The sequence below is a fragment of the Mesoplodon bidens genome (assembly GCF_964165515.1).
Source record: "Mesoplodon bidens genome assembly, chromosome: 17".
Lineage (NCBI taxonomy): Eukaryota > Metazoa > Chordata > Mammalia > Artiodactyla > Ziphiidae > Mesoplodon > Mesoplodon bidens.
This window is the reverse complement of record NC_138174.1, coordinates 4860705-4887706: the sequence shown is the minus strand read 5'-3', so window position 1 is coordinate 4887706 and position 27002 is coordinate 4860705. Positions and strand designations below refer to the sequence as shown.

Here is a 27002-nt window from a genome sequence, read left to right as displayed (position 1 = left end):
TCATAATGAGTACTTTACCGTCTATTTGCTAAGCCCATTACAGCTTTGCTCCAACCCGCCCCTTTGTGCTGTTACTGGTATATGTATGACGTATATTACATTTATCTATATTATAGGCCCAGTAATACTTTATATATTGTACATACATACTCGTTTATACAATTGCTTTTTAAGTCAGTTAAGAGAAGAAAGAAAAAAATGTGTTTATGGCGTCCTCTGTAGTGAAACAGTTACTGTCACGGGTCCTCGTCTTTTGTTCATGTGGACAGCAATTGTTATCTGAGGCCATGTGCTTTCATCCTTAACAACCTCCTTTAGTATTTCTTGTAAGTCATGTCTGCTAGCAAAAAATTGTCAGGGTTGTTTTGTTTTGTTTTGTTTGGTCTGGGAAAATCTTTGTTTCACATGTAGTCTGAAAGCTTTGCCAGATTTAGTATTCTTGGTTGACTTTTTTTTTTTTTTTTTGCGGTACACGGGCCTCTCACTGTTGTGGCCTCTCCCATTGCGGAGCACGGGCTCCGGACACGCAAGCTCAGCAGCCATGGCTCACGGGCCCAGCCACTCCGTGGCACGTGGGATCCTCCCGGACCGGGGCACGAACCCGTGTCCCCTGCATCAGCAGGCGGACTCTAAACCACTGCGCCACCAGGGAAGCCCCTTGGTTGACGGTTTTTTTATTTTGATCACTTTGAATATGTTACCCCACTGCCTTCTTGCTGCCTTGTTTCTGTTGAGAAGTCAGCTGTCAGTATTATTGGCGTCCCTTCTAAGCGACTCATCCTTTTTCTCTTGCTGCTTTCAAGTTTTTCTCCTTGTCTTTGACTTTCAGCATTTTCACTATCATGTGCCTGTTTGTGGGTCTCTTTGTGTTTATAAGCTATATATTCTTTTTTTAAAAAATAAATTTATTTATTTATATTTACTTTTGGCTGAGTTGGATCTTTGTTGCTGCACGTGGGCTTTCTCTAGTTGCAGTGAGCGGGGGCTATTCTTTGTTGTGGTGCACGGGCTTCTCATTGCGGTGGCTTCTCTTGTTGTGGAGCACGGGCTCCACGTGCGTGGGCTGCAGTAGTCGTGGCTCATGGGCGCAGTAGTTGTGGCTCGCAGGCTCTAGAGCGCAGGCTCAGTAGTTGCGGCGCACGGGCTTCGTTGTTCCACGGCATGTGGGATCTTCCTGGACCAGGGCTCGAACCCGTGTCCCCTGCATTGGCAGGCGGATTCTTAACCACTGCGCCACCAAATATATTCTTAAATTCTGGTTTATGTTGAATGCCTGTACCTTTCAGTTGGGAGTTTGTTTTTTTTTTGGGGGGGGGGACATTTCAGCTATAGTATATGAACTTTGTAGGTCAGAATGATTAGATTAATTCAGAATCAGTACGTCTCAACCAAGAACATATTACTGTAGTTAAATATCACATTCTCGCAGCAGACATTGGTGAGAAAATCGGACACACCCTAAACTGAAATGACAGTATGAATCCCTTTCGTGAGGTGTAATTGTTGTGCCTGTGGATTAGCTTCACTGTATATGTATTCTACAGATAAAATGGTTCAGTGTTCTTTGGAAAGGCAGTGGTTACGAGGCTGTCCCGCTGCATGTTTACCGCATGGCGTATTAGATTTCTAGGGCTGCTGTAACAAGAGCTGCAAACTGGGTGGCATAGAACAAGGGACATTTATTGTCTTACAGTTCTGGAGGCCAGAAGTCCAAATCCAAGGTGTTGGCAGTGTTATGCCCCCTCTGAAGGTGCTAGAGAAAGACCTGTTCCAGGCCTCTCCTAGCCTCTGATAGCCTCGCTTGGAAGCATTGAGCCTCAGGTGTTCCTTGGTTTGTCGGCCACTTTTACCCGTGTCCCTTCACATCATCTTCCCTCTGTGTGTGTCTCTGTCTAAATTTCCCCTTTTTATAAGGACACCAGTTATTGGATTCGGGCTCACCTTAATGACCTCATTCTAACTTGATTACTTCCGTAAAGACCCAGTTTCTAAATAAGGTCACAGTCCAAGCTACTGGGAGTTAAGACTTCCATATATCTTTTTTGGGGGGCGAGGGATACAGTTCAATTCATAACAGATGGCTTAAAGGAGTATTGCCATCTTAACTTCTTTCAGAAATAAGATGGGGACTCAAGGAACTGTAGTTTTTTTTTTTTTTTGCGGTATGCGGGCCTCTCACTGTTGTGGCCTACCCCCCTGCGGAGCACAGGCTCCGGACACGCAGGCTCAGCGGCCATGGCTCACGGGCCCAGCCGCTCCGCGGCACGCGGGATCCTCCCAGACCGGGGCACGAACCCGTGTCCCCTGCATCGGCAGGCGGACTCTCAACCACTGCGCCACCAGGGAAGCCCGGAACTGTAGTTTTTTAAGGGGAGTAGCAATTAGTTAGTTTGGGTATCTTTTTTTTTTTTTTTTTTTTTTTTTTTTTTTTTTTTTGCGGTACGCGGGCCTCTCACTGTTGTGGCCTCTCCCGTTGCGGAGCACAGGCTCCGGACGCGCAGGCTCAGCGGCCATGGCTCACGGGCCTAGCCGCTCCGCAGCATGTGGGATCTTCCAATATCGGGGCACGAACCCACGTCCCCTGCATCGGCAGGCGGACTCTCAACCACTGCGCCACCAGGGAAGCCCAGTTTGGGTATCTTTTAAACTAATTAGTTTAAATATCTCTAACCTCACTTATGAGCCAGGATTGGAGCTCTGTAGTTGGTAGAATTTATACTTAATTTTGCATTAAACTAATAATGGCTGACATTTTCTGGAAGTCGACGTATCAGTAGTTAGCTGACTGCTTGTTTTTTTTTCCTCTTTGTGACTGCTCAATCCGTCACCTTCTACCCAGCCTCCCACACCCAAGTCTTTCACAGCTGTGTAACATAAGAAACTAAAAGTCACCTATAACCCATTAATCAATTACTAGTATTTGATAACATGTTTTTTGTATGTTCTCTTGGTCTTTTCCGTACGTGGCAAACATGATTTTTAAAACACAATTTGTATTAAATATCCTTTTACTGTCCTGCGGGTAATTGACTTAATTATTAATGCTCGTGCTCTCAAATCAGACATTTTAATATATTTGCTCTTATATCTTACTATTCTGTGACGTCTTGGAAACCAAGATGTACTTATTTTTGTTGTTTCTCATTTTCTCTATTGATAACAGAAGTTTGGTGTAACAGATTTAGAGTTTTGGAGTTAAAAAAGGACCTTGTGACAACTAGCCCTTTATAGTAACAAGTGAGTAGTACAGGGGGACTAAATCTGCGATCCCGATATTTCACAGTGATAAGCAGATTCTAAATGAACTCCTTCAACATAGTGGTTTAGATTGAAGTTATGTGGGAACTAGTTTATGTTATTATTAATTTGTCCTTCCTTCTGAGAAGCTGCCAAACTGGAATAGCAAGCATTGGAAGAAAGTGGTTATGCAGGAAGTCTTCAACTAACAGACTGATTTCCAAAGGTCTTTTTTTTTTCAAACGTCTTTTTTAAAGTCAGTTGATTGGCACTCATTATTGATTCTCCCATAGAAACAGTGTATAAATTCAGCTCCTTTGCCAAATGGACAAGGTGTGTTTTAGCCCTGATCAGTTCCTCTGGCTCAGCAGCATCATGGCACACGGTTCCCGCAGAAGGGCTACCGTTGCCACGTGGAAAAGTGGGGCTCAGAATTTCATGTCTTTTGCTACCTGTCATTCTTCAAGAAGGAGACTCACTGGGAAGTGTCTTACACTTGTATGGTTACTTGAGGAGAACCTGACGTTTGGAGAGGGTAGTGTGATGAAGAGTAGCAGTTCTGTGTCTGACACAGACCCGCGTTCAAGTTTCCCCTCTGCCATTTATTAGTTACAACTTTGGGCATATTACCTTAAACCCTTGAGTTTATTTTACATGTAAAATGGGCCAAAAATAATACGTGTAACAATTGGGTAGTGCTTACTGTGTGCTTGACGTTATTCTAAGCCCTTTACATATATTAATTCATTTAGTTTTCACAGTAGTTCTTTGAGGTTGGAACTGATGTTATCTTTTACTGATAAGAAAACTGAGGCACAGATAGCTTAAGCTGTTTTCCCAGTGTCATACAGAGCTGGGATTCAAATCCCTGGAAGTCTGGATCCAGAGTCTTTGTTTATAATTGCCATACTCAACTGCTTGTCCAAAAATACTGCTCTGAGGTTACTACGAGGAGTAAATAAGATAGTATGTCAGGGGTCTGGTTCAGTCAATGTTAGGTCCCTTCTTCAACTCCTGAGGTGTCTGCGAGCAACCCTGTATTTTCATGGCTCACTGGGTACTCAGTCACAAATTATGAATTCCCTGGACCAGCAAAATAAGTTTTAATAACATACTAGCACTTATCTTGATTTGTCTACACATTACCTTCTCACTGCAGGTGGAAATCCCCAGTCAAGATTTAGGCAGTGTCGGGGACTTCCCTGGTGGCGCAGTGGTCAAGAATCCGCCTGCCAATGCAGGGGACACGGGTTCAAGCCCTGGTCCGGGAAGATCCCACATGCCGCGGAGCAGCTAAGCCCGTGCGCCACAACTACTGAGCCTGCTCTCTAGAGCCCACGAGCCACAACGACTGAGCCCGTGCGCCACAACTGCTGAGCCGCCTAGAGCCCGTGTTCTGCAACAAGAGAAGCCACTGCAGGGGGAAGTCCATGCACCGCAACGAAGAGTAGCCCGCGCTCGCTGCAACTAGAGAAAGCCTGCACGCAGCAACGAAGACCCAGTGCAGCCAAAAATAAATAAATAAATTTATTTAAAAAAAAAATTTAGGCAGTTTTGCGGTGAGTGGAAAGGGGGAGGGACAGACACAGGGAAGGGTCCGTCCAGCACAGTGGTGGAGTCACTGGATGTCAGGGATCATCAGCGCCTGTAAACCCTGATGTATCAGCACTTCCCGCCGGGGAGCAGGGCCTTCTCTTTGTAGTTTTGAATTATACTCACCTCTTTCTTAATATAGGTTCTAGTGAAAAAAATTAACCTTTAGATTAAAAGTTACACACATATTCGATGAAGGAAATCATATTTTTAAATAGTTCACGTTAATATTTTCAAATCAGATTTAACATTAGTTTTTGCCCCTTAACTTCTTTGAATCTTCTTCCTTTTTAATTGGGATGCTTACAGAAGGCTTTAGTGGAATTCTTGTGTAGTGTTTTGAAGTTATGTAGTCTGTAGTTTTAGTATGTTGTTTTGGCAGAATACTCACTGTCAGCTGACACGGAAATAATTGTGAGATCTTCCAGTCTCTTGTTAGAGCAAATGAACATTTTGCAATTAAAATTTTTTAATTTCAAGTTAAGATCTTTTAAAATGAATTTGTTATACCTAGCTATTGCTTCATTTACATATGAAGAAAGAGTAGTATTAGTCAAATTTCCAGTCTTTTAAGGATTCAAAGTGCTAATTTTGGTTTTGTTATCTATAAAATTAGGATAATATCTAAAAGGGTTGTTTTGAAGAGAAAATAGATTATATATATAAAGTACCTAGTATCTTCCTTGGCCCATTATAGATACTTAATAAATGGTACCTCTTATTATTATTATAATACTATTGTAGCTTATATTGCCTATGGGGACATAATAAGCCTTAAAAATTACTTGTTTGGGGCCTCCCTGGTGGCGCAGTGGTTGAGAGTCCGCCTGCCGATGCAGGGGATACGGGTTCGTGCCCCGGTCTGGGAGGATCCCATATGCCGCGGAGCGGCTGGGCCCGTGAGCCATGGCCGCTGGGCCTGCGCGTCCGGAGCCTGTGCTCCGCGACGGGAGAGGCCACAGCAGTGAGAGGCCCGCATACCGCAAAAAGAAAAAAAAAAAAAAAAAAAAAATTACTTGTTTGATTAATATACCTTGTTGATGTAGATCAAGATTTCATAATCTAAAACTTTTGACCTTCTATATGTTTTCATAACTATACTGATTTGCTTAACATATAAGTATAAACCTCAGTGAATTTTCAGATTAAATACACCTATGTACCAGCTCCAATATTAAGAAGCAACCTTATCAGCACTTTTGATGCCACCATCATGTTCCCTCCCAGTCACTACCTACCATCTTCCCACCATCTTCTCTTTCATGGGACAGTGCAGGAATTTTTCTATTTTTTCTCTATTAGGCCCTACCAAAAACATACTGTATGTATTAAAAGAAGTAGTCTGTTTTTGAGATTAGAATTATGTTAGATGAGAAACTTTAAATGGGCTTTGTAAATAGCTTTTTACATTGCATATTGTGATTTTTTTAATGAAAGTACCCTAATAATATGTTTTGCAAGTAGGAAGTGAGCTTTTAATTTGTATTTTACCTTATTATAGGGTAATTAGTAGAACCTTTTTGAGGGACAATAATACTAGAATATCTTTTTCACTGTCACTTGTACATCGATGGTGAACAACAAAGGCAGAAGTTCAGTTTCCTTTTTCTGTGGGGATAAGTCAAGTCTGTATACTCTGTCCTTAGCATAGTACCTAGTACACATTAGCCATATAAGAAATTGTTTTTTTTTTTTTTTTTTTTTTTTTTTTTTTTTGCAGTACGCGGGCCTCTCACCGTTGTGGCCTCTCCCGTTGCGGAGCACAGGCTCCGGACGCGCAGGCTCAGCGGCCATGGCTCACGGGCCCAGCCGCTCCGCGGCATGTGGGATCCTCCCGGACTGGGGCACGAACCCGTGTCCCCTGCATCGGCAGGCGGACTCTCAACCACTGCGCCACCAGGGAAGCCCAGAAATTGTTTTTAAATTAAATATCTGAATCAGTATAGGCAAGTACTTGTGTACGACTTTACCTGCATTTATTTATATCCTACCATGTAAAATAATTTAAGGTGGACCTTGCATGTTTAGAATTGCTGTGGGAAAACTCTGTCTTTCTATAGGAGTTTCAGACTTTAAATTTATCTAAGAACGACTGTTTTCGAAAGTTTTATACATGTGTGTAGCATAAGCTGTAGGAAATTTATCACAGCTGTAGGAATATAGGGTATATCAGCATTATAGAAACTAATCATACTCCATTCAGATGTAAACTACGGCAAGCTCTATTAAGTGTGTCTGCATCTTCAATATTATATTTTGATCTGTATGCTGAACTTCTTTGCCAAAGAAATCATCAATCTGGGAAAAGTCCAGCAAAATGTTAACAGTAATAGTTAGAGATGTGTGGTATATTCAGTAGGAGAAAACTGAAAAGAATAAGGTGATTGTGCCTGGAAAGAGAATGATTAACATACAGAATGTGAATGCAAGGCTGCGGGATCATTTATTGTCTCACCTGGGGCCCTTTGGAAGTGAAAGGTGTGCCGTGACACCTGGCACACTGTCTCAGGCAGGGCGGGGCGTCGTTGTCCTACTGCAAAGTGAACATGGATTTCTCTGCCGTATCCTAGAGTTCTAGAATCATTATTTCTTTAAACTCAAGAGAAGGAATAATAGCACAACTAAAGGGGCAAATACTATACAAAATGTGGCAAATGTAGAGCTTTGGAACTGAAAATAGTCACAAATTTAGCAGCTTAAGCCAACACACATTTATCATATAACAGATCCACTGCCAGCTAAGGCTCTGACGAGAACTGAGCTCTGGCCAGCACACTGATTGCAGCCTTGCAGAGGGCAAGGCTGAGTGAGGGCCCTGGCTTTTGGCTGGCTGTTAGCGCTGAGAGATTGCCTACAGTTCCTGGCCACGTGCCCTCTCCTCCATGGAACCTGTCCTCCATGTAATCCTCTCCTCCATGTGGCCCCCTCTGCCATGGCCCTCTCTGCCATGGGATGGGCTGTCTCCCAGCACTGCAGCTTGCTTCTTCGAAGCCAGTTACTGAGTCAGAGAGCAAGCCTGGGAGCCATGCAGACTCTTCTACAACCACAGAATTGTCGTCCCATGACTTTATCATATTCTGTTGGTTGGAAGCAAGTCACTGGCCCTGCCCACATCTGAGGCGAGCACTTTAATACTGTCCACCACAGTGATGCGTTCACAGGCAGTGAGCAGTCTCAGTCTGACTGAGGTTTAGTTCTTGCTTTGTGTGGTAAACATCTTACTTGTGATTATATTATGTGGAGGGGCTGCCTCTTTCTGAACTAATCAGTTATCTGTATCACTTATGTGGCAGTTAATCGTGTTTTGCATTTTGTTTTAACCAAGCGTAGTCTCTTTTTATTATAGAAAAACAAACATCTAAGGTAGATGCATAGTATCATGTGCCGCCGTGCACCTATCCACTGGCTGCGGCCCAGAGCATCTCTTTTTTTTTTTTTTTTTTTGCGGTACGCGGGCCTCTCACTGCTGTGGCCTCTCCCGTTGCGGAGCACAGGCTCCGGACGCGCAGGCTCAGCGGCCATGGCTCACGGGCCCAGCCGCTCCGTGGCATGTGGGATCTTCCCAGACCGGGGCACGAACCTGTGTCCCCTGCATCGGCAGGCGGACTCCCAACCACTGCGCCAACAGGGCATCTCTTGACCAGCCTGTGTCTTCTACCATCCCACCTACTGTAAACCTCCCGGATTATTTTGAGGCAAATCCCAGGTATCGCTTTATTATTGAAATATTGTGTGACAACGTTTTATGTGCTGGATCCTGGTCCTCCTCTTCTGTACTGTGTGTTCCCTGCGGATATGGACTGTCTAGTCCATACCTTGCTTTGTCCTAGTGGTGCCTAGTGGGTAGGCAGCTACACGCACGTGCACAGAGTCATTTCAGAATCCCCCGGCGGTGGGGCCTCGCCTGCTCTTCGCAGTTGCTTTTCACATGGACCTGTGCTGGGGAGACAGTCCCCTGATAACATAGCTCCGCAGTAACTCAGGCCTCTGGTGGGAAGAATTCTAGATGGAGTTCTGCCTGACTTCTAGACGGAAGGAACCCCCTGAACACCTCACCCAGCTTGACAGTGAAGGAAGAATGTTTCCTTTGCCCCCCTCCCCAGCTTGCTCCTGGCCGCGCATGTTGATATATGGTTGTATCCCATGTAGAAAACAGCAGATATCTTAGGATTTGTATATTTCATAGACCTCGATATTTAAGTGTTTGAATATGTAAATATTTAGGGATGTGGCCGATATAGTAAAGGGTTACGTATATTTAATTTATAAGTTTTGTTACACATAGAGATTTGAGATAAAAAATAAATTGTGAATGTTTTCATTCATTGTATGATGTAATTTTATTCACCTTCGGATTGTTCGTAGGCATCTTTAGCAGCAGCGTTTTGTTCTTGATACTTTTGTGACATCCAGCGCAGTTGGTCAGAGCGCATCATCTCTACTTTCGTTTAAGTGCATCTGTCCCTACGGGCAGCACTGCTAAATTTGTCTTGAAGCATTGGTGGATACTGTGGCTTGGAATGGCAGATCTATTCATGTAATATTGACCACGGGGTTTTTGCTTGCTCATTTGCCAATATCGCCATATAATGTTTCACTGATTGCTGACCTAGTCTACCCTTTATAAAAGTGATTTTAAAGGCGCCTTTGTTATAACATCCATCACGTACTATAATGAGATCATATCTCTAGCATAATTAATACATGTGTTCAAATTTCTTACTTCTTCTCTAAAGGAATTAGAACTATCATTTATTGGGGTTGTTTCAGACTTCCTCGGATAACCCTTTGTTGTTCAAAGTGAAGTAATTGTGAGAGTATTTTTTGGTAATAGGAGAGACTCTAGGGGACCGGGATGGAAAGAAGCTCCCTCTTCTCTGAGGGTGCCGCGTGTATTTGGGCAGGTGATGTGTGCATTCTCACCCGGGACTCACTGAACTCTTAACTTTTCCCTCCTCTCAGACTTAATAGGGGAGACCTTTTTTCCCCCTTTTCCTGTGTCAGTTTCAGAATGTAACAGAAGGTGAGTCTAGGTGGCAAGCCACATGTGATAAAGAAATTTTAGAAATTGAATTGCTTGTGGTCAAAGCACTTCCCTGGGCATTGCCTCCAAGTTCTGTCCATGGGGCTTTAGCAACCCTATAAAGAGAACTTCTTTAGTCCTTTTTGTCTGAGTGTGGTGACACATTTCAATTATATGTATGACTAGTAAAATTATTTTTTATAAATTAGAACAAATTTGAATATTTTTCTGAAGTAGATAATTGATCTATAAATTTCTTACACGTTTCTATATGTAATATTTAAGAGAACATTGTTGGTAATCATTGCTGGGAACAGTGGTCTGAATGAAACAGCCTTTGGTGTGGGCTGCGAGTTTCTGCTGAGCCTGATTCAGCACCAGAGGGGCTCTTTCCATTACTGTAGGTGTTTATTAGCAAAGTTTTTTTATATGATTTAGATAATATATTCTGTGGAGAGTAGACTACTTGAAGTAATATACTTGTTAAAATAAAAACTCTTGTTTTATAAGAAATCTGTCGTAAAGGACCCTGAGGCCAGTCTGTGCACATCCACCTCTTCAGCAGTGTCTGTGGGAGTAACAGAAAGATGTGTCTGCACGCGTGTGCGGAGTGGCTGTTTGTGCTTAGTTTATTAAACTTCAATAGAGGTAGAGGGTAAATGGTGCTACCGATGGACCAGATCTTTCTGAGGAATTCCTAGAGGATTGAAAAGTAGTGACAGGAAAGAAAAGAACCACTAAACAGAACAATTGACTGTGGTCCTCCCAAGAGAGCCCTTGTGGAAGCTTGAATTTGGAGCCTGCAGTTCACGGTTGGCGTGTGGCTGTGATGCCATCACCATGGTAATCGCTGGAAGAGCTGGCTCAGGGGAGCCTTCTCTCTTCCTGTTCGCACAGAGTAGCTGGCACGTGGGGTCAGGCCAGAGACGTGGTCTTTGCAGAGAGCGGATGACCTTCTGTCTGGGGGCGGATAGGCCGTTAGGGCTCAGGAGTGGAGAGATCAGGGAGGGGCGTAGGGTGGGCCGGTGTCCCTGCAGACGTGGGGCTGGGATGCAGCCACCCTCAGCCGCGCCCCCTGGTACCCAGCCTCCCCACTCCTCCAAGCACCCGCTTCCTTGGAACTGGGAACCAGCGCTTTCAGGACAAATGCAGAGGAATCCCAGCCAGAGATACCGATGCTGGTCATCTTTCATTCACGAGTCAGAAGAGCTAAGCGAGGATTTCCAGAAACTTAAGGAAAAGCGGGAGCTTGAAAGAGAACAAGAAACTTGGTTCTCCTTTAAGTGGCAGTGGTTTAATGACCAAGGGCCACATTTCTGTTCCTTCGCTTTTTTCTTTTTGGCTTTCCTGTACCGCCGTTTGTTGCAGTGATGATATTTTCTTTGTTTTCTGGCAGTTACCTGTAAAGTTTTTCGCATGTGTAACTAAGCTTTTCTTACGTCGAGGTTGTTCGGCACCTCTCTCCCCGTCTGCTTTGAGTCGAGCTCCTGAGCGGCATTAGCTGCCCTCTGGGCTGCTGTCCATGGAACTCTTGGGTTTTAAGTAAAGGGTGGCAGATCTAGTTATCACTACAGAAGCAAATGTAAGTGTCACGGTCCCTGCGTAGGTAAACAAGTGGAGGAAGGAGAGAGGTAGAGGGAGAGGCAACTGGTTGCATAGCGGGAATTTAGTCCTTTATGAAATTGGTTAATCTAGCTAGAGATTTAAATGTAGAATTACTAGATTCCCTAAAGCAGTATTATATCTAATGATTTGTAATAAAAATTAGGAGGTGACGTGGGGAAGGAGAGTTGGAGGAGTGTGTGTGTGCCAGTTTTTCATTTGCAGGGCAGATTTAAAGCTGTTGACAAGATAGCGATTATTTACACCTGCGATAATAACCACCTACAGCTGAAACCAAGCTGTTCGCAGCAGGTGTCTCTGGGGAAGGACCTGAAGGGAGGGAGTGGCAATTAACACTTAGGTTTTACTCTCTACCCTCCACAGTTGGCATTGTTTTCAGTGTGTGAACCTGCCATATTTATTAAATAGAAGAAAAGGGATCTGATGCTCGTTCTAGTCTTTACTACAGCTGTCCAGAGGGAGCTAACTTCAGACTTTGGGATAGATTAAAGAGCTGTGGGGCTTCCCTGGTGGCGCAGTGGTTGAGAGTCCGCCTGCCGATGCAGGGGACATGGGTTCGTGCCCCGGTCTGGGAAGATCCCACATGCCGCGGAGTGGCTGGGCCCGTGAGCCATGGCCGCTGAGCCTGTGCGTCCAGAGCCTGTGCTCCGCAACGGGAGAGGCCACAAAAAAGAGCTGTGTATTTTCCTTCTACCTACACAAGTAACTTCCAAAACAAAGTACAAGTAAAGTACTTAACTGTCTTCTCTTGGAATTTTCCATTGTGTTGATCAGTTTGGTAAAATGATCACTCAGGAGAATTCGAGTGACTGATGCTTCCAATTCCTTTACAAAGTGAAGTTTCACCCTCGTTGTTTGATTTCCACACCTGTGAGCTCGGCAGAGTAGGTGTTTCCTTGTATTAAAAGGTGAGGAGACCAAGCCGGCTACAGTGACTTGTTCATGGCTGATGAAGTGGTGCCGACCTTGGGCTCGGACTCCGTCCCCGATTCCGGGCCCCCGCTGGTCCTGCTGCCTGCGCACGGGAAGTTTATACTGTCGCCAAGCTCAGGTTCCCACACGGATGTCTCCCTGCATTCTGAAAATCGTATTCTAGTTGTATTGAAAATATGTAAATCTGTGTTTATTTTAAAAGATGAAGTTTACTGCAGTTTTTAAGAAGTGCCACCCATGAACACTGGGTGTCATTCAGCCTCTTGCTGTTTCAGCAGCTGGACGACACTTAGTCTCTGCCCTGCTGAACGGATCTTTTCTCAGACATAGGTGCTTCCCAGAATTTTCCTGATGTCTTTGTTTTGCACTGTTGCAGCTTGCTGAATCAAAGCAGTTGAATGTAGATGTTGTTTGCTTCAAGGATTAACTTATCTTTTGGGGCTTGTGACACTAAACAAGCAACACTTGGCCTTATCTGATCCCCGCAGTTACGTTTTTCACCCAAGAAATTTTGGATTTCAGCAAGTGATTTGCCCTCCAGAAAAACCATGGTGGGAAAGGAAGTGTATTTATTAACTCTTGTTTTGGGATCTCAGTGTAGCATCCTTGACCCTTGATCACCTGTCTTTGTCTTTTTTTCTTAAAATTGTGGTCAAATATATATAACATAAAATTGGCCATTTTAATTTTATGTGTAGATTTCAGTAACATAATTACATTCAGCATATTGTGCAACCATCACCACTATCTAATTCCAAAATATTTTTATCACCCCAACCGGAAGCTCTGTAGCCATTCAGTAAAACTCCCCATTCCTCCCTGTCCTCCCTGTCTGCAGACTTCATTGCCCTCTAGTCAGCTTTCTTTTTTTGTTTTTTTTTAGTCTGCTTTCTGTCTTCTGTGAATTTGTCTGTTGTAGGTATTTCATGTATGTGGAATCATATACTGTTTGTCCTCTTATGTCTGGCTTATTTCACTTAGCATAATGTTTTCAAAGTTCATGCATGTTGTAGCATGAATCAGTACTTCATTTCTTTATATGGCTGAATGATATTCTGTTATATTATTCCACATTTTGTTTATTCCTCTCTTTTTGTGTGTGTGTGTGTGGTACGCGGGCCTCTCACTGCTCTGGCCTCTCCCGTTGCGGAGCACAGGCTCTGGACGCGCAGGCTCAGCGGCCATGGCTCACGGGCCTAGCTGCTCTGCGGCATGTGGGATCTTCCCAGACCGGGGCACGAACCTGTGTCCCCTGCATCGGCAGGCGGACTCTCAACCACTGCGCCACCAGGGAAGCCCCTGTTTATTCCTCTCTTGATGGACATTAGGAGTTGTTTCTACCTTTTGGCTATAATGACTAATGCTGCTGTGAACATTGACATACAAGTGTCTGACTTCCTGTTTTCAGATCTTTTGGATATATACCTAGGATTGAAATTGTTGTGCCATATGGTAATGCCATATTTAATTTTTGGAGGAACCACCAAATTTCTTCACATCCTCACCAGTGCTTGTTATTTTCCATTTTTTTCCCTTGGATTCTGGCCATCCTGTTGGGTGCGAAGTGGTACCTTGTGATTTTGGTTTGCATTTCTCTAATGAGTAGTGATACTGAGCATTTTTTTTTTTTTTTTTTTTGCGGTACGCGGGCCTCTCACTGCCGTGGCCTCTCCCGTTGCGGAGCACAGGCTCCGGATGCGCAGGCTCAGCGGCCATGGCTCACGGGCCCAGCCGCTCCACGGCATGTGGGATCCTCCCGGACCGGGGCACGAACCCGTGTCCCCTGCATCGGCAGGCGGACGCTCCACCACTGCGCCACCAGGGAAGCCCTCCCCTTCTTTGAGGAGCTCACGGAGATGGCTTCTGGAGGACCTGCCTCGGGCCCTGCCTCGTGCGCTGGCCTTGGGCTCTGACCTCCCTGCGCGGCTGAGTGTTGCTGGCAGCACAGCCCGTCTCGCCAGGGTGGCTCTGCCCCGTGTGGCCGCTGCTTCTCAAAAGCACTCGCAGCCCCTGTGATCTTCTGCAGCAGGGCAGCGCCGTCTTAGGTCTGGGCCAGTCCCGGGGTCCTTTGTCCTTTCTTTGGAGCCCGTTTTAACTCTGATGGCAGAGTTACAAGCAGAGAAGACCACTGTGGCGGGCCTAAGATCCTTAGAATGACTGTCCTGAGTGTGGGACCCCCAGATCCTTCCTCAGTCACTGTGGGAATTTCAGGTCTTCGAGGGGTCCAGCCCAAGGTGGGAGTAGGAAGGGGCAAAGGGACTGCGTATTCAGCGCCTTCTGTGCCAGGCTTCGCTCGGAACGCCTCCCGTCCATTTGATGGAAACAGGCCACGGAGGGGCTGTCGTTTGCCCTGTTTGGGAGATGGGAAAAGTGGGGTTCGGGGTGAAATAGCTTGCCCTAAATTCACACCTTCAATGTGACTCTGTATTGCCGCTGTTTTAGAATTGAAGCATTTTAGGTTTTCAGTAGGTGCCACACATCTGGTCTCTCTCACCTTGCTGGTGAGGAAAGTGAGCAGTGATTTGCAGAAGGTGACGCCGCTTAGTTGTTCATGTGTTAGAACCAGGCCAGGAAGGCAGGCCTCCTGGTTTGTGGGCCTCGCTCAGTGCCGCACAGCCTGAGCTGGAGGGGGACGCGCGCTCACGTGCATCGGGGCACGTGCAAAGCGCTGATGAAAATGCCTCTGAAGGAAAATCGAGGCTTGGCTCTTTTCGTTCCATCTGTTTGTGAAGGCTTCCCCCAGTTCTCCAGCTCTCAGCGTCTTTCCTGTCCTGACACCCTGTAGTGCGTACTGTGTTGTAGCAGAGCAGTTTGGTATCTGTTCTCTCCTTTATAACTTTAGATTTATTTTAAAAATAATTTTCTACCTGTCATCATGAAAAACTAATTTTTATTCACTGTGTGCTCCCCAGTTGGATTATGACTTCGGTAGTTTCTCTTTATCCTTTTTAATGTATATCAAAAGTTTTCTGATTTGCACCCACAGTAAAAATTAGCTTTACAATTAGACCTAATACATGCATACTGGAATATTGGAACAAAAGTTCCACAAACCATTGTTTTCTCTTGGTAGGGAGATGTACTGTCATCTGTTCTATTTTACTGAAAAAGAAAATGGTGGTTGTGATCCCCTGAGTTGTCCTCACCCCGCCACTAATGGGTGTGACTGTTTGAGAATAACGTTCCACAGCTTTTGGCACAGGGCTGGGCAGAAGTACTCAGATGCTTACTGAGGTTCATCTTTTCTGAAGGACTGCTGCTTTGAGAGGATTTTTATGATGCCTGAAACTGAGGGTATGGAAATGGTTTGTTTTTTCATTAAAATGTTTGTTGTTTTTGATTTAGTTTCAGGGGCACAGCGTTTTCCGGGAGAACAGGCATGGACTTTCAGCCTTCTCTTTCTTCTCTGTTTTCTTGTTTAGGAGACAGAAACTTGTTTCTTACATCTTCTTACTTTGGAATCATCCTTTTACAGCAGTAAAAGGATGTGTTCACATCCTCACATCGGCTCTTCCTGTGCCTCCAGAACTGTTCTTAATTTGCTAAGGTCGCTTGCTCCTTTGATCATCAGGAAGCCTTTCCTGCCTGTTTTGGCAGTTCTCCTTTGGGTACTGACCTGATCTGACCCACTTCAGTGTTAAACTTGGAATGATAAACACTGGATTCTAAGATATGACTTGAAACACAGAAGTGGGGAAAATGTATTTTCTCATGTTTGTATTAAATACAAACTATCTGCTATAAAGAACTGTAACTATCTAATGTAAAGAAGGAAGTGCCGGCCATCCGTATCTGTGGGTTCCACATCCGAGGATTGAAAATATTTGGGGAAAAAATTCTGGAAAGTTCCAAAAAGCAAAACTTGAATTTGCTGTGTGCTGGCAACTATTTACATAGCATCTACATTGCATTGAGTATTATAAGTAATTGAGAGATGACTTAAAGCATACGGGAGGGTGTGCATAGGTTATACTCAAGTACTACACCACTTTACATAAGGGTCTTGAGCATCCTTGGATTTTGGTACACGTGGAGGTCCTTGGAACCAATTCCCCACAGATACTGAGGGACGACTGTATTCTTGATAAGTATGTTTTCTTGATGGAGATGTTCATCTTTTAGGTTTTCATCATTTTTTATTTCCTACTAAAATGTATTAAGTACCCTGTTTTCTTAAACAGTATACACTGAACATAATTAGCTTTTCAAAATGATATGTCTTCATAGATACCATTTTTTACCATAGTCTAGCTTTAGATTGTGGAAGAGATTTCCTTAATTTACTTTCTTGAAAACATTCCTGGGTATCAGTTTCCTTTTGTGTAATTGTTTCTTTCTCATAATGGCACATGCAGGGCAGTCAGATGTGTGTTTTCCACGGTTGACTGTGTAAACATTATTTAATCAGAAGCAGCTGTCTCCCAAGTGATTTTCTTTTTTCCTATTTGCAGATGGTATCTTCAAAACATAGGTACCCTTAACAAATAAAGGGTATCCTTATAGTTTCAGCTTACTCTTCTTTCACTTGGGTGGTTATTTTTGGCATGATTCAGCTTTCTAAGAATCATACTAAGTAGGTTTAAGGAGGCACTTACTCCATGGCCTGCAAAGTCTTACATGGGATGATTGTTTCTGAGGATGATACTGTACTAACTTTCATCCAGAACCTTGTTAGTGTCTGACCTTGAATAGACTGTGCAACATTTTATCCTTAATGTTTTTTTTTTTTTTTTTTTTTTTTTTTTTTTGGCGGTACGCGGGCCTCTCACTGCTGTGGCCTCTCCCGTTGAGGAGCACAGGCTCCGGACGCGCAGGCCCAGCGACCACGGCTCACGGGCCCAGCCGCTCCGCGGCATGTGGGATCTTCCCGGACCGAGGCACGAACCTGTGTCCCCTGCATCGGCAGGCGGACTCTCAACCACTGCGCCACCAGGGAAGCCCTATCCTTAATGTTTTAATAAGATTGGAAGAGCCAGTAGGTTCACACATTGTTAGAAATGTGGGGATGGAGGTACTATAGAGATCAAGATCTTACATACGAGATAACCCAGGTCCCGAGAGAGAAGCATTTTTTCTCAAGGTATTACAGGTAGTTAGTGGCATGGCCAGAGCCAGACTCAAGCCTGTAGCTTTGCTAGTTGAGTGCTATTTTTAGTGTACCCTGGTCTCTCTCCGTAGCTCCCTCATGGCTCCATTTTTCCATGAAATTTTTTCTGTAAAACAATACTTCCTATTTTTAATAAACCTTTAGTTTCAGTTAGTAGCATTATATTGACAGGGATATTGATTTTAAAATACTATCCAATATTAACCTTGTTTCTGAAGCACAGCCATTGAGGGTTTTTTTCTTTCTGATTTTATTTATTTATTTATTTTATTAAACTTTTTTTTTTTTAAGAACAGTTTTAGTTTCACAGCAAAATTGAAGGGAAAGTACAGAGATTTCCCATATACCTCCTGCCCACACGTGCACAGCCTCACCCCTTGTCAACAGCACCTCCAGAGTGGCACACTTATTACAATTGATGAACCTATGCTGACACGTCATAATCACCTAAAGTTCATAGTTTATCCTACAGTGTACCCTTGGTGTACTTTCTGTGGGTTTGAACAAATGTATAATGACATGTATTCATCATTATAGTATCGTACAGAGTATTTTCACTGCCCTAAAAAGCCTCTCCGCTCCGCCTGTTCATCCCTCCTTCTCCTTAATCCCTGGCAACCACTGTTGTTTTTTGTTGTTGTTTTGAACTGTCTTCATAGTTACCATTGAGTTTTAAACTTTCAATTAATTTTTATATTTAAAAGTTTTATAATTTGTATATTTAGAAGTTTTATTTGGTTCTTTAAAACAATCAGCTTAGGCTTTAAATTCTCATCTTTGTTCTTATAATCAAGCTTTTGCTGTTTCTTTGCACGTATTAAGCATTTGTTTTATATCATGTCTGACATAGTCCTGGTGTTTAATATATTGAATCTCATTCTGCCATCTGTGCTTCTGCTGGCTTCTACTCGTGGTGCTCTGTCTGTCTGTCTGTGTATGTGTGATTTTTGATTGCGGACTCAGCTCTCTTGGAGTTGCGTTCGTGGGAATTCTTCGAGGGGTGGGTTGACCTTGTCTTGTAGAGTGAGTTTGTAATTCCGTCCGTTGCTAGTTGTAGGGTGGAGGAGGGCACTGTCAACTCAGGACCTCTCTGAATTACATTTTCTGCCTGATTTCGTTTGTTTGTTGGTAAGATCATATAGCACGTGCGAATGTGGGTCACAAACTTTGATTAGGGCCAGTTTGTCGTTATGACTCTTGGGAAGATGTTTATCATCTCGCCCACTCCCACACCAAGGACACGTCAGGCAGGTTTCATTGCTGTCTCCTTCTGTGGTGCAAGGTTATTTCTTGTTCCCCCTTAGCTGAAGACATAGCAGCCCTCTTGGGCTCACTGTCACGCTGGGGTCTTCTGCTGGCCTCCCTGTCTTTGGTGGGCCCTAAGCTTCAGCACCCGGTTACCATGTTCTGTTCCATCCAGCTGTCAGAGTAGGGTGCACAGGTCATCATTAGTGTTGGCAGGTGACCTCCATGTAAAATCTATCTTTGGCATTTGCTTATCTCCCAGGGTTCTCCCATGGCTTCGTTTTTTGGTTTCTGCAGATTCCTTATTTTCTCACCAGCTCAGTAAATTATTATTGTTTTAATTAAAAGATTCATTCACCTTTTGGTTGTTTTCATCAGGAGGGTCACGAATATCTAATTACTTCTTCTTGATGAATTTGTAGTCATAGGTCCTGAGTCTAAAATAATCTTATGTAAGTTACAAAAACGGAGACAGAACAGTCAGGATGTCTTCTTCCTTCTGAGCGTGCTGTGTTCTCAGACTAAACAAATGAATCCTGTTCCTCACGAAAGCTTTAGAGCAGAAATTCCTAACTGAGAACACCAACATTTCTTCCCTTTATCCCAGTAGAGAATCGTGATTTCATAAAGCATTGTTAATTGCAGTAGGGTCATATTTCTCAAGTGTGGGGATGCAAGGCTGTTCAGAGCCATTACTATTGGATGTTGACTTGTTCTAGGCTCAATTTAAATCTTGCGGTGCTTGACTGACTGTTGTTTGACATGATAGGGTGTGTCAGCCTTCAATAAAATCTTCAAGGGATGATGTTTGAGAACTCTGGTAAACGTACTAAAAATTGTGTGGCAAGTTTTCGGCTTCGTGGTGTTTTTTCACCAGTTATATCTAACTGTAGTATTGAAAACACTTAAATTAAAAAAAAACACTCATCGGAAACTGGATTGCTTTGTCTACACTTTGCCTTTGTAGTTAGCATTTGGCTAGAGGTAGGCATGTGCTCTGGTCGTTTCTGCAAGGAAGTCTTGAATTCCTGCCGTGGGGCTATCCTCCTGTAGTTCACAGAATCCTCTCTGCGGCGTCACTATGCTGTACTGAGGTATAGTTTACTGTGCTGTGCCTTGCTTTAGACCTGTCGCCAGGCAAATTCTGTTCTCTCTGTACTGTCCGTTTCCATCTGCTGCCCTTGCTGTATCTGCAGCCACAATCCCTCCCTGTCAAACCGTGTTGCTCGGCATGTGTCGGTTGGCTTAGAATTCCCTGGAGCTTTGTGTTACTACAGTAGTGTCCTCAGAAGTGTCGATAAAAGTGATTGGAAATATGACAGAATGTTAAGTTGGAAGACACTTCAGAAATTACCTGATCTTCGGCTGTGAAAACCTAAGTTTGTGTAAAGGCTTACTTGAAAACCCAACAGATAAGCTTAGAGCTGGGGGTTTGGAAAATTGCTGAGGAGACTGGCCCTTTTATTTTGCAAATAAAAATTCTTAAATTACCAGAAAGGTTAAATGACAGTGGTCTGAGTTTCCACTTCATCGCACTTAACCTCCTCCTCGATCCAGCCTCGTTGGATTGTGGTTCTGCTGGTGGTTCGGCTTTTGGGGAGTATTATGAGGGTTCTTCCAGGGGCCGTGTTGTGGAGTTGGCCAGACTGGGGAGATGATCTGTTTTTTTTTTATGAAGCTTCCTCATTTTCTCCTTCTGATTTTTGTTTCCTTCTCTTGTTATTTCTTAGCTATTGCATGGAGCCGGTCATATTTATTAATATTACTGGCCAGTGAGAGTAGCTTTTCTTCCCCTTGGAATTGAAGGGAAGGGAGAGAAGAGAAGCGGCATTTACGGACACCGGCTCACGTACAAGGCACAGCCAGATGCGTTTACAAAAGCTTCAACTCAGTTTGTTCGTAGCCACTCTGTAAAGTAGTTGGTGCCATTTCCCTCTTACCCTTAGGAACTTGAGGCACGGAGAAGCTAAGAACTTGAATCGTAGTCAAAACTACCCTGAGGCCAGGATGGGTGGGGGAAGGGCTTTCTGAGCAGCGCCTGGAAGCGTGTAGGGACACCAGTGGGACATGGGGTGGTCAGAGCACACGGGTGTGGCATGCGATCGGTGTTACAGCGGAGAATGCTCACGTGGTGTTCTGTTCTTGCTTCATCCCGAGGGCCAGAAATGCTTTCCCCAGGTATGTGTACTGGCATTTTATTGTCCCGAGTACATAGACGCATGAGGTTGTACTTTGGATAATAGCACCTTTTCTTGTCTTTTTTGTGTGTGTGTGGGAAAGGGGTTATACTCATTTGAATACACCAATATCAGTTTAAATTCTTACATCTGGCTTAGTGATAGTTTTCAACATACCTGAGGAAATTCTGTGACAAGATACTTGAGCTTGCGGGGGTGGAGAGTGGGCTTGTAGCCTTCCACCAGGACGGTTCTGTTCAGTAGATCTTGAAGTTGCTGTAATAACTGAATTTCATGTCGTTATAAAACAGTTCATGGAGGGCCAAATTTAGAAATAAATAGTATCTGTGAACCAGTGACTGTGTCGGGGATTTATAGAAAGCCGAATAGTAATTCCTAAATTAAAAAAATAAAGACAGTATCATGTATGTATACAAGTGCTGGATGGCTGGAGGGCGTTTTAGAGGAAATGTCTCATTTTGGTGGAACTCCACGACCAACCCACCCGGTCCCTTTCATCAGCACTTATTTCAGGCCTGGACCGTCAGGAAGTTGAAGAGGCGTCGTCTGACAGAGGTCTGGGCTTCCCAGGCTCAGGAAACAGCAGGGGCGGGCTATGGGCACCTGGTGGTGTTGACCGTGGTCGCACCCTTGGGGAGGCATGGTGTGTGTGTCGTGTTGTCATCTTGTGTGCAGCTCCGCAGGGTGGTGGTGGGCTGTTTTGTGAGTAGTATCAGTTGTATTTGTCTAGTAGTGTGTGTTCTTGGGAATTTCCAGGTAGACGTATGCAGAGTTACTATGTTTTCGGAATTGCTTTTACTTCCCTTTCAGGCTACGTCTTGAGCCCATTTGCTAGTGTGTGCTGGTGCTCAGGGCCTGTGTGCTGCCCACCACTTCCCCTGACTCCCCGTCCCTTTTCCTTCAGAGACCTCAGATGCACAGAATTGAGTCGGTCGTATTCCTGAGACCATGACACACAGTTACTGTTTGAGCAAGGCCCCTCTTTTGTTGGGCTTTATTTTATTTTTTCCTTTGTGTCCTTCACCCTGCAGTTCCACATCCCGGCCCTCTTCTTCCAGCCCTACTCAAGTGTGTTTCATGTACATTCTTCCAGCCCGTTTGCCATGTACTGTTTTATATATATATGTGGTAGTGGTCTATGTTGATCTCGTTTTTACTTTGTTTACTGAATATTATGTTTTTGACAAATATCCATGTTTTTGTATGTAAATCTAGTTCATTTATTCTGACTGCTACATAGTATGCTGTCATTGTATAGACCATCTAGATTGCAGTCAGCTGTGCAGTCGTCAGTGACGTTTCAGCAAACGTTCTTGTCACCTTTAATTCTGTGTGAGAATTTTCCAGGTATATACCTCTGAAAAAGTGTGAGGTCACTGAATATATGCATATTTAATTTCACAAAATTTCAGCTCTCTGAGATGGCTGCTCTGAGATTACACTCCTGTTAGACCATGTAACGCAGCAGGGGCTCTCATCCATTACTTAAAACAAGGAACAGGATTTGATATAATTCCTTGATCCAGGCTTTGTCCATGAGAATGTTCCTGCAAGCTAGTTTTTGGTCATATTATTAAAAGCCTTTATTCTTCACTCTCACCCTTTATTTTCTTTCCATAATGTTAGGTAGTTATAGGGAACAAGAAAATTATTTTAAGGGTTTCTCTGTAATGTGTATATAATTGTGACGGTATTGGGAAAATACTGTAAATACTAAGATTTCTGTTTTTCATTTTATAGGGCGCCAATGCCTCGGCATTAGAGAAAGAGATTGGTCCAGAACAGTTTCCAGTCAATGAGCACTATTTTGGATTAGTCAACGTAAGTATCTGTTGATACGTAGCCTTCCAATTATGCTTGGAAGTAGTGTTAAGAATGATGAATGCCGTTCATAATTTATTAAAGGAAATTTGTTCCTTTGTATCAGTAGACTTGATGCCAAGAAACGTGACTTGGGATTTCAAAATTATCTCTAATGGGAGGGGAACGACATTGCCTGAAGTGTTTTTTTTTTTAATTTATTACTTATTTATTATTATTATTATTTTTGGCTGTGTTGGGTCTTTGTGGTGGTGCGCGGGCTTCTCAGTGCGGTGGCTTCTCTTGTTGCAGAGCCCGGGCTCTAGGTGCACAGGCTTCAGTAGTTGTGGCTCATGGGCTCTCTGGAGCACAGGCTCAGTAGTTGTGGCGCACGGGCTTAGATGCTCTGTGGCATGTGGGATCTTCCCGGACCAGGCTCGAACCCATGTCCCCTGCAAGGGCAGGTGGATTCTTAACCACGGCGCCCCCAGGGAAGTCCCCATTGCCTGAAGTCTTAAGAGTCTGGGAAGAGTTTCTAACTTGTCAGCCTTATTTTTTTTCCTACTTTGTGTCAGAATTTTCTCATAACCAAAATTTCATACGGCCTAGACCCAATGATCTCTTCGATTCTTTGAGAATTATTTACGTGTCTAAATATAAGCGGTCCAAATGTACAGATATAAATATAGTTTTGTAAATGCCCCCCACGTGTCTATAGCGTCTTTGTCAGTTTGCTTCTGGCGTTGTCCCAGTGGTATAGATGTAAAAAAGGGTGAAATATAAGAAAACAACATAGGCTTGCCCTTGTGGAGGTACTCATTGTAATTACAGATTATTAAAAGTTTGGAAGAACTTCCTTTAGAGTTTGTAACTCTTTCCTGCATCACGAGAAAACACCACAAACCTTTGTTATGTGGTTGTCACGGCAGTTTATGCTGTGCTGTATGTACCGTTAGGTGGCTCCATGGTGAGTGTCCGGACACGTGTATTGGTGGTAACGCAGGTAAGGAAGCGAGTTACGTTGACCAGATCGGTGTGTCCCTCAGTACAGGCACGTCATCATGTACACGTAGATTTCTTGTGCCATTGGAGGAGGGCAGCTGCAGTGGTATGTGTGTCTCGCCGTGCCTGGGGACCCTTCTCTGTCTGTGCTGGGCATAAGCTAGTAGCGCAGGATCAGCAGTGCCCACCCTCCTCCTCTTCCCCTCCCTGGAGGAGGCCACTCATTAGTCCTTGGGCTATTTTTTCAGGAACGTATCCTTACAGCCTAAATAAGGTACTTATACTGCCATTAAAAAAGAAAAAACAAACTACTGATTCCTCTTTTGGCAGATAAGAAACCTCACTCTCTTTTCTCACCATCCCCGCCCAACCTCACTTTCCCCCGTTCTCCCAATATGGAATGAATCATTGCTGTATTTTTCCATGTCCTGAACTTTCATTCATTCTTCCCAAAGCCTTCAGCAGAACTAAAGAGAGCCACAAAGACCTCCTCAATATCCGTTTCCACGGAGCCGTGCCTGTCAGGGACCACCCAGCCCCCTGTGCTCCTGCTGTGCAGCCTGTGCCTGGCGACGTCTCTTCCGTCGCCCTTCACATTCCCTGCACTTGTCTCCTTTCCTTCATCCCGACTTCTTTCCGGGTTTTTCCTCCCTTGCTTTGTGGAACACCTTCTGTAGGTGCTTGTTTAGGAAATGTGCATGGATACAAACTTGGAGGTCTTGTATATTTAAGACTGTTTTGGTTATTGTTAGAGCTAGATATCCATCCTAGGTTACAACCTTCCTTCAGAATTTTTCAGGGCTTACTCCACTGCTTTCTGGCTTCTGCTGATGCTGAGAGGGTGGATGCCATTCTGGTTCTCGATCTCTTACGTACAGGGCTTTTTTTTTCCCCTTTAAAAAGTTTTTGGGCGGCCTTAAGGATAGTCTCTATCCACAGTGTTCTGAAATCTCATCCTGTGTCTTGATGGGGACCCTGTTGTGCTGAGTGTTTATGGACCCATTCAGACTGATGATTTATTTCCCTCAGTTGTAAAACATTTCTGATACTATTATTGGGATAATTTTCTTCCTATCATTGTAATTTCTCTGTTTTGTCTTTTTTTGATATGGTTAGTTGTACATTGAAACACTTAGACTGATTCTTTATTTTTCTTATTCTCCCATTTTTGATCATCTGCCTTATTCTACATTTTAGACTATATCTTCAACTTTTTTGTCCAGCTCATTGCATTTTTTATTTCTTAGAACGTTACTTTTTTTTCTTCTCTTGTTTCATGGGGGCAGTATTTTCTGTTCCTTTTCTCGGGATGTCATTTATCGTTTTTGTTGTTGCTGAGGCTTTCTGTTGCTTACTGGATTGCTTCTGAGACCTTGGAGTTTATTCCCCGCGCCCTTTTAAACTTTGGTGTCTTTCCTGTTGGAAGCTTTCCTCAAATTGTACTCATCTATAAGGGGGAAATGCTGAAAGGGTGACAGGGGCTTCTTGTGTTGTGGTGGGGCTGCTCTTTCAGTCTGGAGTGGCCCCTGGCGAATGCCCCTCCCTCCCACGGCCCCCATCCCATTTCAGTAGCTGGAGCTGTCTCTCCGGGGCTGTTTATCTTCTGCCGGGAGGCCTCCTCCAGTGCCTGTCTGGCGGGGGCGTTTTTCGGGGTTTTATTTGGTCCTGTTTCCTGCTCGGTGCCTCACTGCTGTCCTTAAGGGTTCTCCACCCAGAGTCTCCTCTTCATCTTTTGTGGAGACTAACCCTGCAGCTGAAGGAAGAGTTGAGTGCCTGGGGGTCTAAATGGTCCTTTTAAAGACTGACGACCAGACTTGTGTTCTCAGAGATCCCCACCCCACAAAACATCTCTGACCCTTTAGAGGTGAGTCCGTTGTTACCCATTTGTCTCTTAGAGGCATTTGGGCTACTTCTCCTCCGTCCGCCTTCTGTTTTCTGGAAGTTCGCTGGTATCTCTACTCTGTCATTGTCTTCTTTGGCCTTTTGAGTTTTTGCCTGATCTGTTCTTTTACTGTCATTTTATTGGGGTATCATGGGGAGGAGAGTTAAATGAATATATTTAATGTTTCTTGTTTATTGAGCAGTCTGGCCTCTACTTCTAATATCTGAAGTGCTCATACTTACAGAGTTGTCTAGTGATCAGGAGCCTCATTTCAGTTCTGGGGGTGGCAGATCCCAGTCCTTCAGTCTCATTGCCCTTTCCTTGTGGCTGGCTACCACCCTTATTCGGCTCAGCCTCCAAAGCTAATTTGTGTCTTAACTTGTAGAAAAGTTGTGCCCTTTTTAGTGTCCCAGAAGAACCCATTTTCCTTAGAATGGTAGTATGTTCTATATTGAAGGCTGTTTTCCCTTTACCTTCTCCAGCATAAACATTCCAATCTCCCCATTTTGTGTCTAACTGACTTTTTTGCAGATCACCTCAAAACAAGTAAATGAGTCTTAAAGCTCTATATTATTTTTTCTTCTGCTGATATGTTGTTTTTAATTGGATACCAGTATCCAAATACCAGTGTTGATTGTGTGTAAAAAAACAAAAAAAGTTTCTAAGAAGGTATCATTTTTATTACTTCATGTGCATCGATCTAAATTCAAAAGGTAGAATTTGTATTTCTCCCTGAAGCTGAGTAACCGAGATTCGATAAAACCAAGGAAAGCAGGAATTTCTGATAACAGTTTCTGATCTCTGTGCCTGGTTATTATGATGAAGAATTGAGATCCCTAAGGTAGCCAGGGCTCCAGCTGTGAAAGATTGAGGAACACCTTGAATTATACGCAGAAATAAATTGGTGGTCCGAGTAGATGCAGCAGAACTAGGATAGTGATGAACTTCTTCTTTGATCTGTGCTCTCAGGCTACTTTGCAGCTGTGTTGCGTACCTTTAACCGTTTTCCATAAGCCCTGTTTTCAGCTCTTAAATTGTCATCACCCTTCTCTCTCGTTTCCTTCCCCCTTTTTTCTTTGTAGAGTTATCACCCTGTTATAGAGTCCCTTAAAAATTAAGGTTGGAGGGCCTCCCTGGTGGCGCAGTGGTTGAGAGTCCGCCTGCCGATGCAGGGGATACGGGTTCGTGCCCCGGTCTGGGAGGATCCCATATGCCGCGGAGCGGCTGGGCCCGTGAGCCGTGGCCGCTGGGCCTGCGCGTCCGGAGCCTGTGCTTCGCAACGGGAGAGGCCACAACAGTGAGAGGCCCGCATACCACAAAAAGAAAAAAAAAAAAAAAAAAAAAAAAAATTAAGGTTGG

General features: G+C 44.0%; 1 protein-coding gene across 1 annotated transcript in view; it reads left to right on the top strand.

Annotated features, from left to right (window-relative positions):
- USP12 (ubiquitin specific peptidase 12) overlaps positions 1-27002 on the top strand; it is a 79689-nt gene that overhangs the window by 12619 nt on the left and 40068 nt on the right. The window contains exon 2 of the mRNA XM_081214714.1: positions 22700-22780. Within this exon, the coding sequence (XP_081070840.1) occupies positions 22700-22780 (81 nt within the window). The remainder of the gene's footprint in view (positions 1-22699; positions 22781-27002) is intronic.